Source organism: Vulpes vulpes, chromosome 4, assembly GCF_048418805.1.
Source record: "Vulpes vulpes isolate BD-2025 chromosome 4, VulVul3, whole genome shotgun sequence".
Lineage (NCBI taxonomy): Eukaryota > Metazoa > Chordata > Mammalia > Carnivora > Canidae > Vulpes > Vulpes vulpes.
In genome coordinates this window covers 130,922,951-130,937,552 of record NC_132783.1, presented here as the reverse complement: position 1 = coordinate 130,937,552, position 14,602 = coordinate 130,922,951, and the positions used below count along the sequence as shown (strand labels likewise).

At 35.3% G+C, this 14,602-nt stretch overlaps 1 protein-coding gene and 1 long non-coding RNA gene across 2 annotated transcripts in view; one reads left to right on the top strand and one right to left on the bottom strand.

Moving 5' to 3' along the window:
- The first annotated feature begins 2,381 nt into the window (after positions 1-2,381).
- LOC140598690 (uncharacterized) lies at positions 2,382-2,595 on the top strand. Its single transcript, XR_012001305.1, has 2 exons — positions 2,382-2,480; positions 2,565-2,595. It is a non-coding gene; the product is annotated as an uncharacterized lncRNA (long non-coding RNA).
- Positions 2,596-3,115: 520 nt separating this feature from the next.
- Positions 3,116-14,602, bottom strand: part of RANBP3L (RAN binding protein 3 like) — a 45,102-nt gene continuing 33,615 nt past the window's right edge. Inside the window, exons 10-15 of the mRNA XM_026016695.2 lie at positions 13,582-13,684; positions 12,906-13,036; positions 10,986-11,106; positions 9,181-9,323; positions 5,814-6,003; positions 3,116-4,255 (exon numbers count right to left, since the gene is read on the bottom strand). Coding sequence (XP_025872480.2) covers positions 4,212-4,255; positions 5,814-6,003; positions 9,181-9,323; positions 10,986-11,106; positions 12,906-13,036; positions 13,582-13,684 — 732 coding nt within the window. The 3' untranslated portion in view covers positions 3,116-4,211. The remainder of the gene's footprint in view (positions 4,256-5,813; positions 6,004-9,180; positions 9,324-10,985; positions 11,107-12,905; positions 13,037-13,581; positions 13,685-14,602) is intronic.

Sequence of the window (14,602 nt, the reverse complement as noted above, 5' to 3'; positions counted from 1 at the left end):
TAAGGATTTCCACAGAGGAAACAGCGTGAACAGAAGTATGGAGCAATGAAACAGCAGTTCTGAATTGCTAGAGAATTTAGAGGAGGCAGGCCACAGTGGGAAGTGAGGCTAGGGAGGCAGATGGGGTAAAGACGTGGAAAGTGTTCTATCTATGCTTAGGAACTTGGCCTTTATCCTGCATATTCTAAGAAGCCACTAAGAGGGGAAAATGGTATGCTTAGCTTTGCAAAGATTACAAACAGGAATTTCTTAGAAGAAACAAGCAGAGAATAAATGCCTGAAAGATACTCAACCTTATTAGAATTAGAAAAATGCAAATGAAGGTAATTTCACTGAGTCTTTTATATCCACTAGCTTGGCAGAAATTAAGAAGTTTTGGCAAACTTCTAATTGTTTGAAAACTATTACCTCAAATCTTTATTAGGCTACACATTTGCCAGTTATTTCAATAACTTCTCCAATGCCATGGTTTTCCAAAAATTGTCTTAGAAACTTTAAATGTGTTCATGTTTCCAGTTTGTCCACTCTTAAGTCTGATGTCAAAAATCATGCAGTACTGTAGGTGTGACCTGCCTATTGCAAAACAAAGTGCTTGCATTTGTGGATTTAATATGAGTTTCAATACTCTCAAACTACTAAAATAATCGGTTATGTTACTGAGTTTCAAATTCAAACCCCATCTATGGCAGGGCTGGTGTACTTTTCTAGTAGGTGAGCTTACCCAACCACCTCATAACCACATCTCAAGTTTATTTGTTTTCAACATTTTATGGAGTAAATTATATATCATTGTGATATTCACAATTTGAGGGCTTACAAAGGTTAAGATGTATCCTTCCCAATCCCTAGAGCCCCCTCCAACCGACATACATTCTGACTCTATGAAAGATAAACTCCCTCCCCTTTTAAAATGACATCCACATACCCTAAGACTTGTATATTAATCCTTGGAGTCAAAGGATTCCTGGCTTTGGCAGTAATGGGTGTAAAATAATATTTTAATAGAGAATGTTTTGATGGTCCATAATTAAGCTGAATAGCTTGGTAGAGTCTAAAGGCTTGTTGAAAGAGAAGAATGTTAAGGTTACTTGAATATAAGAGATATATAATTGGATATATTAAATGTATATCTAGTACATTTGGGAAATATTTAAATTTTAACAAAAGCAGCTTCTATCAAAATCTAAGAGTTATGCTTTGAAATCGTCTACCTAAAAACTTATGAAAATTATTTCATTGTATGATGATCTCCTCACCTTAAAGAGAGGTCAAAGTCTGTAGAAAAAACAAAAAAGAAGAAGGCTAAATGAAAATATAGGGCAAAAAAGAAAGTATAAGATGTTTCTACTTCTATTACCCCCTCCAAAATATTACTAAATATTTGCATAATGATCATGAGAAGGCATAATAGTGTGGACAGAAAATTATTTGAAAAGCCATAAGCTAAATAAAATGTTTCTGCTGTTGGTAATTGTGTCATAATCCAGAAATTTTCACTCTTTTTCTCTCTGCCTTCCTGATATTCTAATACTATTTTTTATTTTTTATACTGGCATTAATGTATAGATAAGTAATTGAAGTAGTCTAATTTTTTTGTTTGGTATATGCAGAGAAGTACAAGAAAGATCACAGAAAGAAAGAATGAATTCCAATGATATTAAAATATTTGAGGCATTGAGAAACTATTGCTTTATCTTCACCCTCAAGTCAGGGCAAGAATGAACATATCAAGAAGGTAAAGAAGATCTCTATTCTCTGCTTCACTTTAATGATTTAGTGAAATCACAATATTCCTGTATCAGCTAGGATCCTACAGGAAAAGAGAACCAATTCTTTAATTTCTTCTCCAGATGTCTTCCTGTTTATTTTAGCTTCTAAAGAAATTTTCCACTAACTGTGTTCTACATCAAAGGCACTTTTTTGGGGTTAAGATACCCCAACCAACTTTAAACTTTTGTTTTCCCATTGTTTTTATTCTTCCTTTTTTTTTTTTAAGATTTTATTTTTATTTATTCATGATAGTCACAGAGAGAGAGAGAGAGAGAGAGAGAGAGAGGCAGAGACACAGGCAGAGGGAGAAGCAGGCTCCACGCACCGGGAGCTCGACGTGGGACTCGATCCCGAGTCTCCAGGATCGCGCCCCGGGCCAAAGGCAGGCGCCAAACCGCTGCGCCACCCAGGGATCCCTATTCTTCCTTTTACGCTAGAGCTGTTTTTAAAAATTTTTTCCCCTTCAACCTTTTCTCTATTCCTCTCTCACATTAACTTTTCTTTTCCATTTCCTGAATCATTGCTTAATTTAGAAGGATGCTGTGTTTCTTTTATATTCTCCTAAAAGTTAATAGTTAACTTTTACTAAGTTAATACTTACTCAGTTATGAGGAAAGAGCAAAACCCTGAATGATTTATATACTAACCAAATTACAGTCTAAAAGAGTTAATTCAACTTTCATATGCCAAACTATCAGGCATTAGTTCAGGTTTGACTGTATCCAGATCTATATGTAAGAATCTATCTAATTCCTTTCAACTTTCATATGCCAAACTATCAGGCATTAGCTCAGGTTTGACTGTATCCATATCTATATGTAAGAATCTATATAATTGCTTTTATTACTATAAAAGGTACTGTAACAAAATAATGTAACAGTAAAATGTGTATTCACATGTATATATCCAAATGAATATTGTTCTTCAAAGTAGCATTTAGTGAAGTTATACTCGTTATTCCAAATATGTTGTCATTGTTGAAAAATTTTTCGGAAATCATTTTGAGATTGTAAATCTTATTTCCTAGTTATGGACAATGTTTATATTCTCTCCCAAATGTATACGTTGAACCCCTAATCCCCAATGTGATTGAATTTGGAGATGGGGCTTTGGGGGTTAATTAGGGTTAGATAAATTTATGGGGGTGGGGCTGTAGTCTAATGGGATTAGCGCTCTTATGGGAAGACACACGAGAGAGCTTGCTCTCTCTCTTTGCCTGTGCTCCCACCAAGAGGTCCTGTGAGAACATGAGCCAACAATCAAGAGCACAGGCCTCAGAATGAAACCTATTTTGTTGACCCTTTGATCATCAACTTCTTGAACTGTGAGAAATAAATTTATATTGTTGAAGCTGCACAGAGTGGTATTTTATTAAGGCACCTGAGAAGACTAAAATGCCTCTAACAAGGGAATATTTAGAAGTCATGATCAAAAGTCATTTGAAGTCATGGGGTGATCAAACTGGATTGAAAAATGAAATATAGCTATAAGCACTAATTTTTATAAGTAACTTGTGAAGTATCTCTGAGACAAATCTCAAAATAGGAGCATCCAAACCTTGTTGCACAGTTGTTGAAATCATTATGGTCTACCACAACAAAGGCATTTAAAAAAATTAATTTGGGAATATATGAATATATATATATTTTTTTTTAAAAAGGTCACTATACAGCTACAACCATTAGACTATTAATGACAATTTAATTACATAAAACAAAGAACAAGTTAACATATTTTACTTTCTGTATACTTACTGTTTTGTTACATAGATAATGTATTTTGCTCATCCTTTCAACAACTACTGGATGCTGAACTGGAGTCAAGCATATACAAGGTACAATGGATACAGGTCCAAGAACAATACTATCTTTAAAGGAATTCACACCATGAATATATAATAGTATTATAGTATTAGTAAATCCAAAGGTTAAATGAAAATACACATTTCCCAGAAGAGAAACATGACTTCATGAAATGTTAGCATGCAGTTACAGTGTTTTGGAAGAAATGACTGGAAATCTCGTAAAATATTTGTTTTATGACCAGACTATGTATGACTGAAAAAATATTTTAGTTAGGTATTTATCAAATCCAGCAATTTATTTTAACTATTATATCCACCAATGTGATGAATAGTCCAAATTAGTTATCAAATCCTATTCTAAATTAGCTTCTTCAAAAATGATAAATTTTGAACTTTCAAAGTCCATGTATTTCTTAAATTCCGTCATTTTCTCCACAATAATCAAAATGTAAAATCTTGCAATTATTAGACTATATAGAGAAAAATCTTAATTGCAACAAATTATATTTCATGAACTTTACTATAAAAACTCTTCAAGGAATGAATCGGATCTTCTTATTTAGTTAAGATGGTTTAGTATTTTCAGTAAGATGACCAATCTTTTTGTAGCTGTTGTCACGTTTATAGTAGATAGCGCTCATGAACAGGCAACCGACTGTCTGTGGGTCCACCTAGAAGGATCTGTGATATAAATTTCAAATATTATAAAATGTTATATCCAGATTAGATTTAATATTGAACACAACTGAACATGAATATGCATAAATATGCTTACTGTGAGGAAATGCAATATATAGAATTTACATTTTACACGTAACGTTTGGAAATGTTGCTAATTTTAAACATGACATTTTCAGATAATTAAACCCTTAACTTGTGGGCAGCACAGTTTAAAAAGATTAGACTTTTTATTGCTTTCGTAACAGCTTAGCATTTGTATGCAACACCTCCTGTGTGAAAAGGGAAAAATGACAGAGGAAGGGTGGGTTCATACGATTGTCGTTTACTTTGCATTATTTCCATTGTTTCTCATTTTGTATGAAGATATTACTCTTTCCTAAAATGGAATAAAGTATAGATTTCATAAGTGTGATTTTGTTGATGAGAGAATTTTGCCATTGAATCCTTATTTCATGTTAATATTTCTAATGGATACCAATTCATTTTCTATTAGATCCTATTTTATTGTTGACAATATAAAATATCACTTATACATCTCACACATTTTAAAGAGTAAGAAACCATTTGTTTAGTAGCGACAAGAAAAATCATATTCACTTAGTTCCCTGGCTCACTGAGTCAAGCAGTTTATAATCCTAATCTGCACATTTTGTGCACTCTTCTTCTTGATTACATTTTTAGTATTGGACAAAGGAAGATCTTTCATCATGTTTTGCACGTGTACTTTGATAGATTCTTAAATTATGATTAAGTTACCTTTAAGATATAAAATGATTAAAAGTTGGAAAAAATGCTTGCTCACACACTGTCATTGTAAGTATGTTACTCAGTTCTCTGTAGAGCAGAATTCAGGCCTAAATGAAACTATTACTGAAAATACTTGGCACCATTTATATAACAAAACTGGGCTTAATATTTTCTTGACAACGTTTCTCTCCAAAAATAATGATAAATTTTTGTTTTAAATCTACTCACCAGGACAAGCATTGAAGCCTAAAAATCTGCTAACTACTGGTTCCACTTTAACCTTGCTCAATTCATGAATCCTGACACAATAAAAAAAAAAATAATACCTTTTGCCCTAGGCAAAAAAAAGTCCTTGAGAATAAAGCAAATTCCAAAAAGGAGATAAGCGGGAGTTTCAGCATTTCAAGCCAGATTTGTCTGGTGGGCTCCACTGTAATGTGTTTATTACCTTTATAACATATTTATGATTTTTCTATTATAGCCAATAATAGGAAAATGAGAGCAAGTGAAGAGAAATATGAATAAATGGTTAATTTCAGTGTACCAGCATAAGACTTTATGGTATTTTTATTAAATTTATGTGCAAATAACATACGGGCATCACCCTGAGGATGACTTTTAGCAAAATCCTAATGAAGGCCACATATAGAAGACCGTGATTTCCGAACCCACTCCTCTGATCCAAAGAGTGAGGACTCTAATTCCCATCCACTTTAAATAGATCAGTTCCACTTTACAAAAATCTATTTCATATATTAGGATTGTGCAGAAGATTTCTTTCTTAAACCTCTAACCTAAAAAAGCTATTTACCTGATCTATTTTTAGTGACTTGGATGAAATCATCCTCATCTTCGTCACAGCTTTCGCAGTTTAGTTGTTGGAGGATTGTTTCTGACTGGCTTTCAGCTTGATTTAGATCTTTCTGTTTATCAAAACTTCGAAGTGCAACAAGCCGATGATGTATTGCTGCATACAGACATCCTGTGTCTTTGGCACTGGCCTGCATGAGGAAAATTAAGTTGTTGAGAATAAAAATAAGAGCCCCTGGGTGCCTCAGTCAGTTAAGCTGCTGACTCTTGATCTCAGCTCAGGTCATGATCTCAGGGTTGTGGGATCCAGCCTCATGCTCCCTACCCAGTGTGAGTCTACTTGAGATTCTCTCTCCCCTTCTCCCTCTGCCCCTCCCCCCTAAAAATGAATAAATAAAATCTTAAGAGTATAAAAAACTTAATAGCCACATTTTAGAGATTTTAATCTTTCACTATTAATGAGGAAGGAATTACATGGCATAAATCTAGAATCTAAATAACCCTAAAAAATAAAGAGTAAAAAGCCATTCATCTTGAACCAAATTGATTCTGAAAGTGAATAATTTTATAACAGGTCCCAATTTGTGCATTTAAACTGAGAAAGAAATTCTGTGATTTAAAATTTCTATTTGAATTTAAGACTATCCTTCCTCCACTATTTTACACTGTAGGAAATTTTAGGGTGGATGAAAAACCCCTCCATTTCCTTTACATAACTGTGTTTAGATCTCCCCTGCAAGCTTCACAGCTCAGTGGAAAAGCAGAGTTTATTATAGCAATCTATAATATTGCATTGTAGAAGCCCAGGGTACTTTCCATTACACCACGAGTCACACTTATGATATTGTATCATCAATACATCAGAAGTCTTTGCTTTCAGTACTTTTCTATGCTGTTTTATGGATGCTGTTAATATAAAAAATGATGGTAACAATATCATTGGTATAATCGTTATGGTTACTACATTCCTTTTTATTCAATCCTTACTATAAAACTATGAGTTAACTATTTATTTCATTTATATAAGCAAATGTGCACAGCACAAGTAGTCAATACATACTAATTCCCCTCATGTCTCTACAGATGAGATTAAGGCTCAGAAAGTTACAGTGACTTGCTTGGATTTACTGATTTAGTCAGCAAATTGGTTGGGCTCAAATCCCAGATCTTTGTCATCAAAGTCAGTGCTCTTTCAAGGTAACATGGCAGTAGTTTACATTTTTGCATCCTTTCACAATTTCAAAGAGAATCTAGGTAAATTATCTTTTTGCTACCCCTCCAGAAAGCTGTCTTACTTTTCAGTCTAGAACTGAGGGTTGAAAAAACTACATGCCAACTTTTGGGGAGAAGAGTCTTCATTTCTATTTTTTCATTTGCATGTTCTTAAGTTCCCTTAATTACTGTGGAGGAAAATAACTATAAGTTAAATAAAATATTTTTGTTCCTCATATTGTGCTAAGTATTGTATAGTAGATGTTTAGAACATAATTGTTCACTCCCGAATGATTTAATTTTTACATTATGTGCCAAGGTGTAATTTTTCCTTAGTAAGTTAATAAATATTGAAAGGGTATTTGTAATTGAAATATAAATACTACTCTGACACCTTGACTTTCTAACATTAAAATTTAAATATACCTTCCACCAGTCAATATATTGCCATTTGGCAAACTCATTCAGATATTTTCATTCAAGAAATTCAGAACAAGAAATTAAAAATAAAATCACAATGTCATACTTTTTTTGAATAACAAATTATCACTGCTTAAAAATATTATAATTCCCAGGAAGTACCATAAGAAAATGCTGGTGGGAATGAAAATCGATTTAGTCTTTCTGAAGAGAAACTTGTCAAGACAGTCAAAACCTTATCTCGAGAAAATTAACGTGTATGTACACAGAGAATTCCTCATGTCTTTCTTGCAGAATTTACAATAATGAAAGACATAAATTACCTATTTAACAGAGTAGAATTAATGGAATAAATTATGGTGTATAACAGAATTCTTTTCACCCGTTAAAAGAACTTTTGAAGAATGAGCTATTTAATGCCACAAAAACACTCATTTTCATTGATAAGTGAAAAGGTTATGTATGTGTACTTCATAATCAAATATTAGCTATCTAATTTATTCAACCACAAGTATATTATTAATATCTTTATTTGGCAGAGGAGTAAAATCAAGTTAAGGAATCTAAATAACCTGTCTGAAGATCATACAGTTTGTACTGTATATACATATTTATGCACACACATATATGCTAAAATATAAGACAACATTAATAGTTAATTAATACCATCTCTGGGAATGGAAGTTATTTGCATTTAGTTTGTTTATTCTAGCAAATATCCTATAATTTATGGAGCCAGCATGGGTCAGATATTGAACAGCAGAATCCCATCTAGCTAATGGTCTCAATCTCAGTATCGGTGGCAGGCAGGCTGGCTGCTTTACTCACTCTAAGCTAGGAGATCTAGCCTGGCAGGGTATCAAATATTGTCTCCCTAAATGGTAAATAATGTTTGGGCATTATCTTACTCTAACATCTCAGTACTCAACATTACTTACACCTAACAGTGCACTTACTGGTAGTTAATAAAACCTGTGGTTTTTCATCACTGGGTACTTGCCACCTTTTTTACTCATTATACGAAAGCTAATTTACTTGTATTGTTACCTCCTGCTCGAGTCATGTGAGTACTCAGTCTTCTCCAATCTTCTGGGTCTCAGCCCATGTGGGAAACCTAGCCTTTCTTCTGGTCTGATCCCTGCCAGCTCTCTCTCTTTTGTGCCTGGATCTTGTATTTGAGGTCAAGCATTCCTGCTGCCAGGAACAGCTAAAGCTCTGCTCCTATCCTGTTACCTTGGAGACTGACTCATGTCCAGAATTGGAATTTGCTGTTGGACTGATTGTTTTAACTTAGTAGCCCTGTGTTTTTCCATTTCTCATTGGTTTCTTTCCAGGGATCTCAAAGCCTTCTCGATTTCAGCATTCAGTGTAAGCACTGGGCTGTGTATTCCACTGGACTCCTAGGAGCCAATCTTGACAACAGTCTCTTTGGTCACTGAGTAGGATTGTTGACATAATTTCAGTGGTAAAGAAAAATGTGGAGGTTTGAAGCATATATACCAATACAAATGTCTTGGGACATATACCAATTGATTACTATAGATTTTGGTGTTAATCTGTAAATTTCATATAAAATTTAGGTGTTATATTAAACTATAAACAACCAAAATGAATGGCTGATTTTTTTTTTTTTTTTGGCCAGTAGTGCAGGTTACAATGAAATTAAACAAATTAGCAATTGCAGAGATCTAGAAATACAGTAAGATAATTCTCTATTACTGAAATTTGTCACTTACCTGAATTAAAAACACTTTGATGCTATAGTCTTCTAAGTCAGTCGCTGTTATTCTCAAATTTTTGTGGTTTGCTCTTTGAATCTCCATTTGAGTCCAGAGTTTGCTATTGAGAATCAGCCTCAGGCTGCCTTGATTGCGCATAACTAAAATGGGAAGATGAATATATAAGACTACAGAACAGTTGATTCTTTGACCTTCCTGGGGGAATTTGCCATTTTTGAAAGCAAAGTAAATCTTATAGTTGTTTTTCAAACTGAAATACAGTGAAATATCACTAGTGAAAATATTACTATTAAGTTGTAATTTGGGGCAGCCCCGGTGGCGCAGCGGTTTAGCGCCGCCTGCAGCCCAGGGTGTGATCCTGGGGACGCTGGATCGAGTCCCATATCAGGCTCCCTGCACGGAGCCGGCTTCTCCCTCTGCCTCTCTCTCTGTGTCTCTATGAATAAATAAATAAAGTCTTTTTAAAAAAAGTTGTAATTTGGCTTATCAGTTTTCAAATAGGGCTTTATGATGTTAGAGGACTATTTTTAGCTTAAAAGCTGGAATTCTTTAGGATTAAAATTTTAGAACTTCTTTGAAGATCTAGTGGTCTGAAGAATATTTATCCAAGAATTGCTTACAGTGGAGAAAACTTTGCTTTAAGGGTTCAAAAAATGGAATTCGCTAAATAAATGATAACATGGCTATTCAAGATAATATGATGAATCCATTAAGAATTCGGAAGAAAGATAATTACTGATGTGGAAAGGTGATCATGTTATACTACATAAAAGGTAAAGTCAGGTTACACAGCAATAGAAACACCATGCATCACAAATTTTGGCAGGCAGCGGGATGGGTGGCATTGAACAAGAGTAGATAACAACTAATACTTGCCTTGGGAATACTACTTGGTTGGGTTAATTAGAAACCTGTTTGCCAGTTATAGAACTGAAGACATGGTTCCTATTCTCTTAGTCTGAATTCTATTCCTTACAGATTTCTCGAGCTTGATATCTGAAGCTCAAAAAACATCCATATACATGGATCCAACTTCTACCAGTGGTCCCTGCCACAGCTTTGACTGCCTAGTGTTGACCAGTAAACCTACCCACCCTACCCAGATCTCTGCCTGTGCTCACTTTCAGTTTGGGCTTCTGAACGATGCCCAGTGTGTCTCTTCAGGTGCCGAAAACTTTCAGTTTGAGTGACTCTAGATTCTTACCATTGCTCTGGATGTCAGTAGCCACATACAGGATTCAGTAACCACATACCTTTATTTCCTTGGAAACTGACCCTTCATCTCAACCCACATGCCATGTTTAGAATGCCAAGAATAAACTATAGGACAAATATTCTCTTTTAGAAAAATTATTTTTCCTTCAAAAATAATGTCATCATATTGTTTTAAATAATATGGAGATTACTACTTAGGTGTGTCCCGGGCTCTCTCATAGGTGCTTAACAAGCATTATCCCACTGAGTTCTCAGTTGGTCAATAAGTCACAGAGTACTATTATCCCCATTTTAAACTGATGTAACTAGGGCAGGGAGAGATTAAGTACCTTGTCCAAGGTCACTAGTTAGTCAATGATAGAGGAGAACCAGAACCTGTGTGGTCTGACATCAGAGCCTGCTCTAAACAAGAAGCTCGTATAGTACATTAAAAACAACATTGTTAAAAAAAACAAACAAACAAAAAACCATTGTTTTCAACAGTCTGATTTGTTGACTTTTATAACACAACTCCAGAAAATGATGTGTACCTACTGGAAATTTTACACTGAGAAATAGTGGGTTTGCTTTACAAAATGATTCCTTACTTAGTCTTGACTGGAATGTTCCACAGTCACTGCTTGCTGTGTCATTCAGCCTCAAAGCTCCTCTGCCCCTTTCAATCCACGACTGTGTTGTTTTGTTGAATATAAAAAGCTTGCAGTTGATCTAAAGGACAATTTTTTAAAATGTCAAATATATAAAAACCTTTTAAAGTGATTTCTTTGCTATGTTGTAACACTTTTATGTCTGATTTTTACCAGAATAACATCTCTTAATGATTTGTAAACCAGCTTTAAAAATTTAACTTTTAAAACATAAATTTTTTGAATAGTTCAAATATCAAAAAGCAAAAAGATGTACTAAATGAAAAGTCCTTTCCAACCCTACTTCACCATCTGTCAATTTCCACCCCTGGAACAGGTGATCACTGTTACTAATAGTTTATTAGCAACAAATGTCTTCTAGAGATATTTGTATGTATATACATGCCAACACTTATGCCCTCTATTTTTCTATAAATGGTGAATACCTTAATATTTTCTGCATCATGCCCTTTCACTTAACAATATATTTATATGTAGCAACTTTTAAATGAAATTCCATGTTATTGGGATGCCTGAGTGGCTCAGCGGTTAAGCGTCTGCCTTCTGCTCAGGGAGTGATCCTGGGGTCCTGGGATCAAGTCCCACATTGGGCTCCCCACAGGGAGCCTGCTTCTCCCTCTACCTGTGTCTCTGCCTCTCTCTGTGTATGTCTCTCATGAATAAATAAATAAAATCTTAAAAAAAATTCAATGTTATTTGACCCATATAACATGTGAAAGTAAATGAATAGTGAAATTATTTGTATGCCTAACCATTTTTGAAGAATACAGCATCAGAACTAGGATGTGATACCACAGAGTACTGTACTATAATTTAATGCTTACTAGAATTAAATCTTATTGTGTACAAGAATCACCCAGATGACTTATTAAAAATACAGCATGCCAGGGCCTCACCCCTAGCAATTACTTCAATTAATCTCGGTTTAATCTGACCTGAGAGTTATGCCTGGAAGCACACATGCATAGTACATGTATCAGTAAATCATGGGAGAAAAGAAAAGAGATGGAGAGATTTGGGGGTAAAAGCAGATGGAGAAAGAAAAAGGGAAATCTACACCTCATTGAAAAATGATTATGTCATAGCAATTACATTTCACATGCCTAGACCGATAGGTAGGCCACTCAACACTCAAATCCTACATATGCTACTGTATACTACAACTGTGAAAGTCTTCTTGATATGAAACCCAAAACTTATATAAAAGAAATTTTCAAAGAAAAACAGAATTTTTTTATTATCTAGAACTGAAATCTATTCATCTTACCATCATTTTCACAATGTCTATAGTACATAGATCTTACACATCATAGGATGATAGCACTGATTATAAAAGCAAGCATAAGTATAAAACATAGGTCTGAATTTGTTTTAAGACAGTGTACCTGGCTGTCTTCTTTCTAAGAAACTAATGTGAATGGTTGTTAACGCAATAACCCATTTTCCTGAAAATTACACATACTAATGTAAGTATATGACAAAATATCAGCTCAGTCATTGGAAGCCTTTCACATTTTTATTGAAGCAGCTCGGACTTCACGAAAAATATACTTCTGCCTTTATTATTTATTTATTTATTTATAAATTTATTTTTTATTGGTGTTCAATATAGAATAACACCCAGTGCTATAACACCCATCAAGTGCCCCCCTCAGTGCCCGTCACCCAGTCACCCCCACCCCCCCCCACCCACCTCCCCTTCCACCACCCGTAGTTCATTTCCCAGAGTTAGGAGTCTCTCATGTTCTGTCTCCCTTTATGATATATATCTGCCTTTATTTTTAAAGGTATTCCTGCTTGTAGAAACTTGACTTCATGCACATAAACGCTGCCAGAAAGAACAACATGTGATATACAGACCTTTAACACATTATGCTCTGCTTCTTCCCCTGTTACAACATCAATTTTCTCCAGCAAGCATTTTGGTGATGGCTTAGAAGAGAAAGCAGCAGCTGATTCAATTAGGGATATCCTTTTAATAGAGTGTGTGCCTAAGAAAAAATAGGGGCAAAGACACATGAAAGACCTCATTCTCTCTACTGCACAAGCTCTTTACTGTCCCCTTTTACATGCCTCCTTACCTTTTTTTTTTTAATTTAGTTATTCATGAGCGACATAGAGAGAGAGAGGGAGGCAGAGACACAGAGGGAGAAGCAGGTTCCATACAGGGAGCCCAACGCAGTACTTGATCCCGGGTCTCCAGGATCACACCCCGGGCCAAAGGCAGTGCTAAACCGCTGAGCCACGGGGGCTGCCCCTCCTTAGCTTTTTATAACAATGAGTGTTTCCCAAGAAGCAAAATTACTTGAGTTTAGATAAATCTCTTTGATTCCTCATATCCACAAGTAAAAAAATTTTGAAAGCTTATGTATTGCACAACCATATTTGAATGCTTTAATCTTTACCAAAAAGTTTTAAAGTGCCGCATTATTGTTTTTGCATTACATAGATATTAAACAAATGACATGGCAAAACAGGAAATATGCTAATACTTTTTTCTTTTTTTTTTTTTTTTTACAAAGGAAATCATTCTTACTTGAATTTGGAGAGGTAACGGGGAATTCTAGGGTGGATTTGAATGGTTTTTCCTCAGTGTGTGAATCATTTTCCAGTTGAGGTTGGGTGAGATTTTGAGTATCCTAGGTGAGGGAAAAAGATCTATTACTTAATCACATCCCTATATATTTGAACGGGGGGGGGGGGTTGGAATTCTTCCTATCATCAGAGGACCTTGGTCCTGATCCTCAGGAAGTGTCATCTGGTCACTACAGCCTACTTCAGGCAGGATCTCATTCCAGGGACAATGGGAGAAGGTTTGGAGACCCAGAAGGATGGTCTAGCAGCACTGTTCGATGCCATCACCACACTAACCTGATGCCCAGCAGAGATGCAAATATCATATCTGTTTCAAGGTATTTCAATATTCCCAGCACTTCACTTTCTATCCAAAATAATAATAAAAGTCACCCAGAGAATGTACTCGCTCTCTCAGAGCTCATCTTAACTTTTCCTCTAAGACAGTGTCTGCCAAGAGTTGCTTTTAAGGTTGTGCCCCTGGTGCCCTGCCCAGGTGCTGTAATCAAGGCCTGGGAAAAAAGACCGAGTCATTACCAGGCCATTTATGATCCTGGAGAGCCCCCTGCAGAACCAGGAGAATCGGAACAGCTTTCTGTCTTTTCCTTTGTGAACTCAAAATTCTTCCACATTAGTTCATCTGGATATTTAAAAATATTTTGGTAAAACTGGCAGAGATGGGTGTGATTATTTCCATTTTAAGGAAATAAACACGAGGGCACAGGAAGTTTAATGACTCATTCGAGCAGCACATGGTCAGCAAACAAATCAGGAGGGCGTTCTGACCCCCAAGTCACAAGGTCACAGGATTATAGGATTAACCAGAGGACAAATACAAGTGATCTCTATAGCTCCTGCTATCCTAGGACGTTATCAATTTAAAGGGACAGGAAGCTCAGTTTCCTTTAGCCAGCCAGATTTCAAGTGCCCATAGGAAATGTACACAAGGACCTCCTCAAACCAAATTTCAAATTTCAACTGTA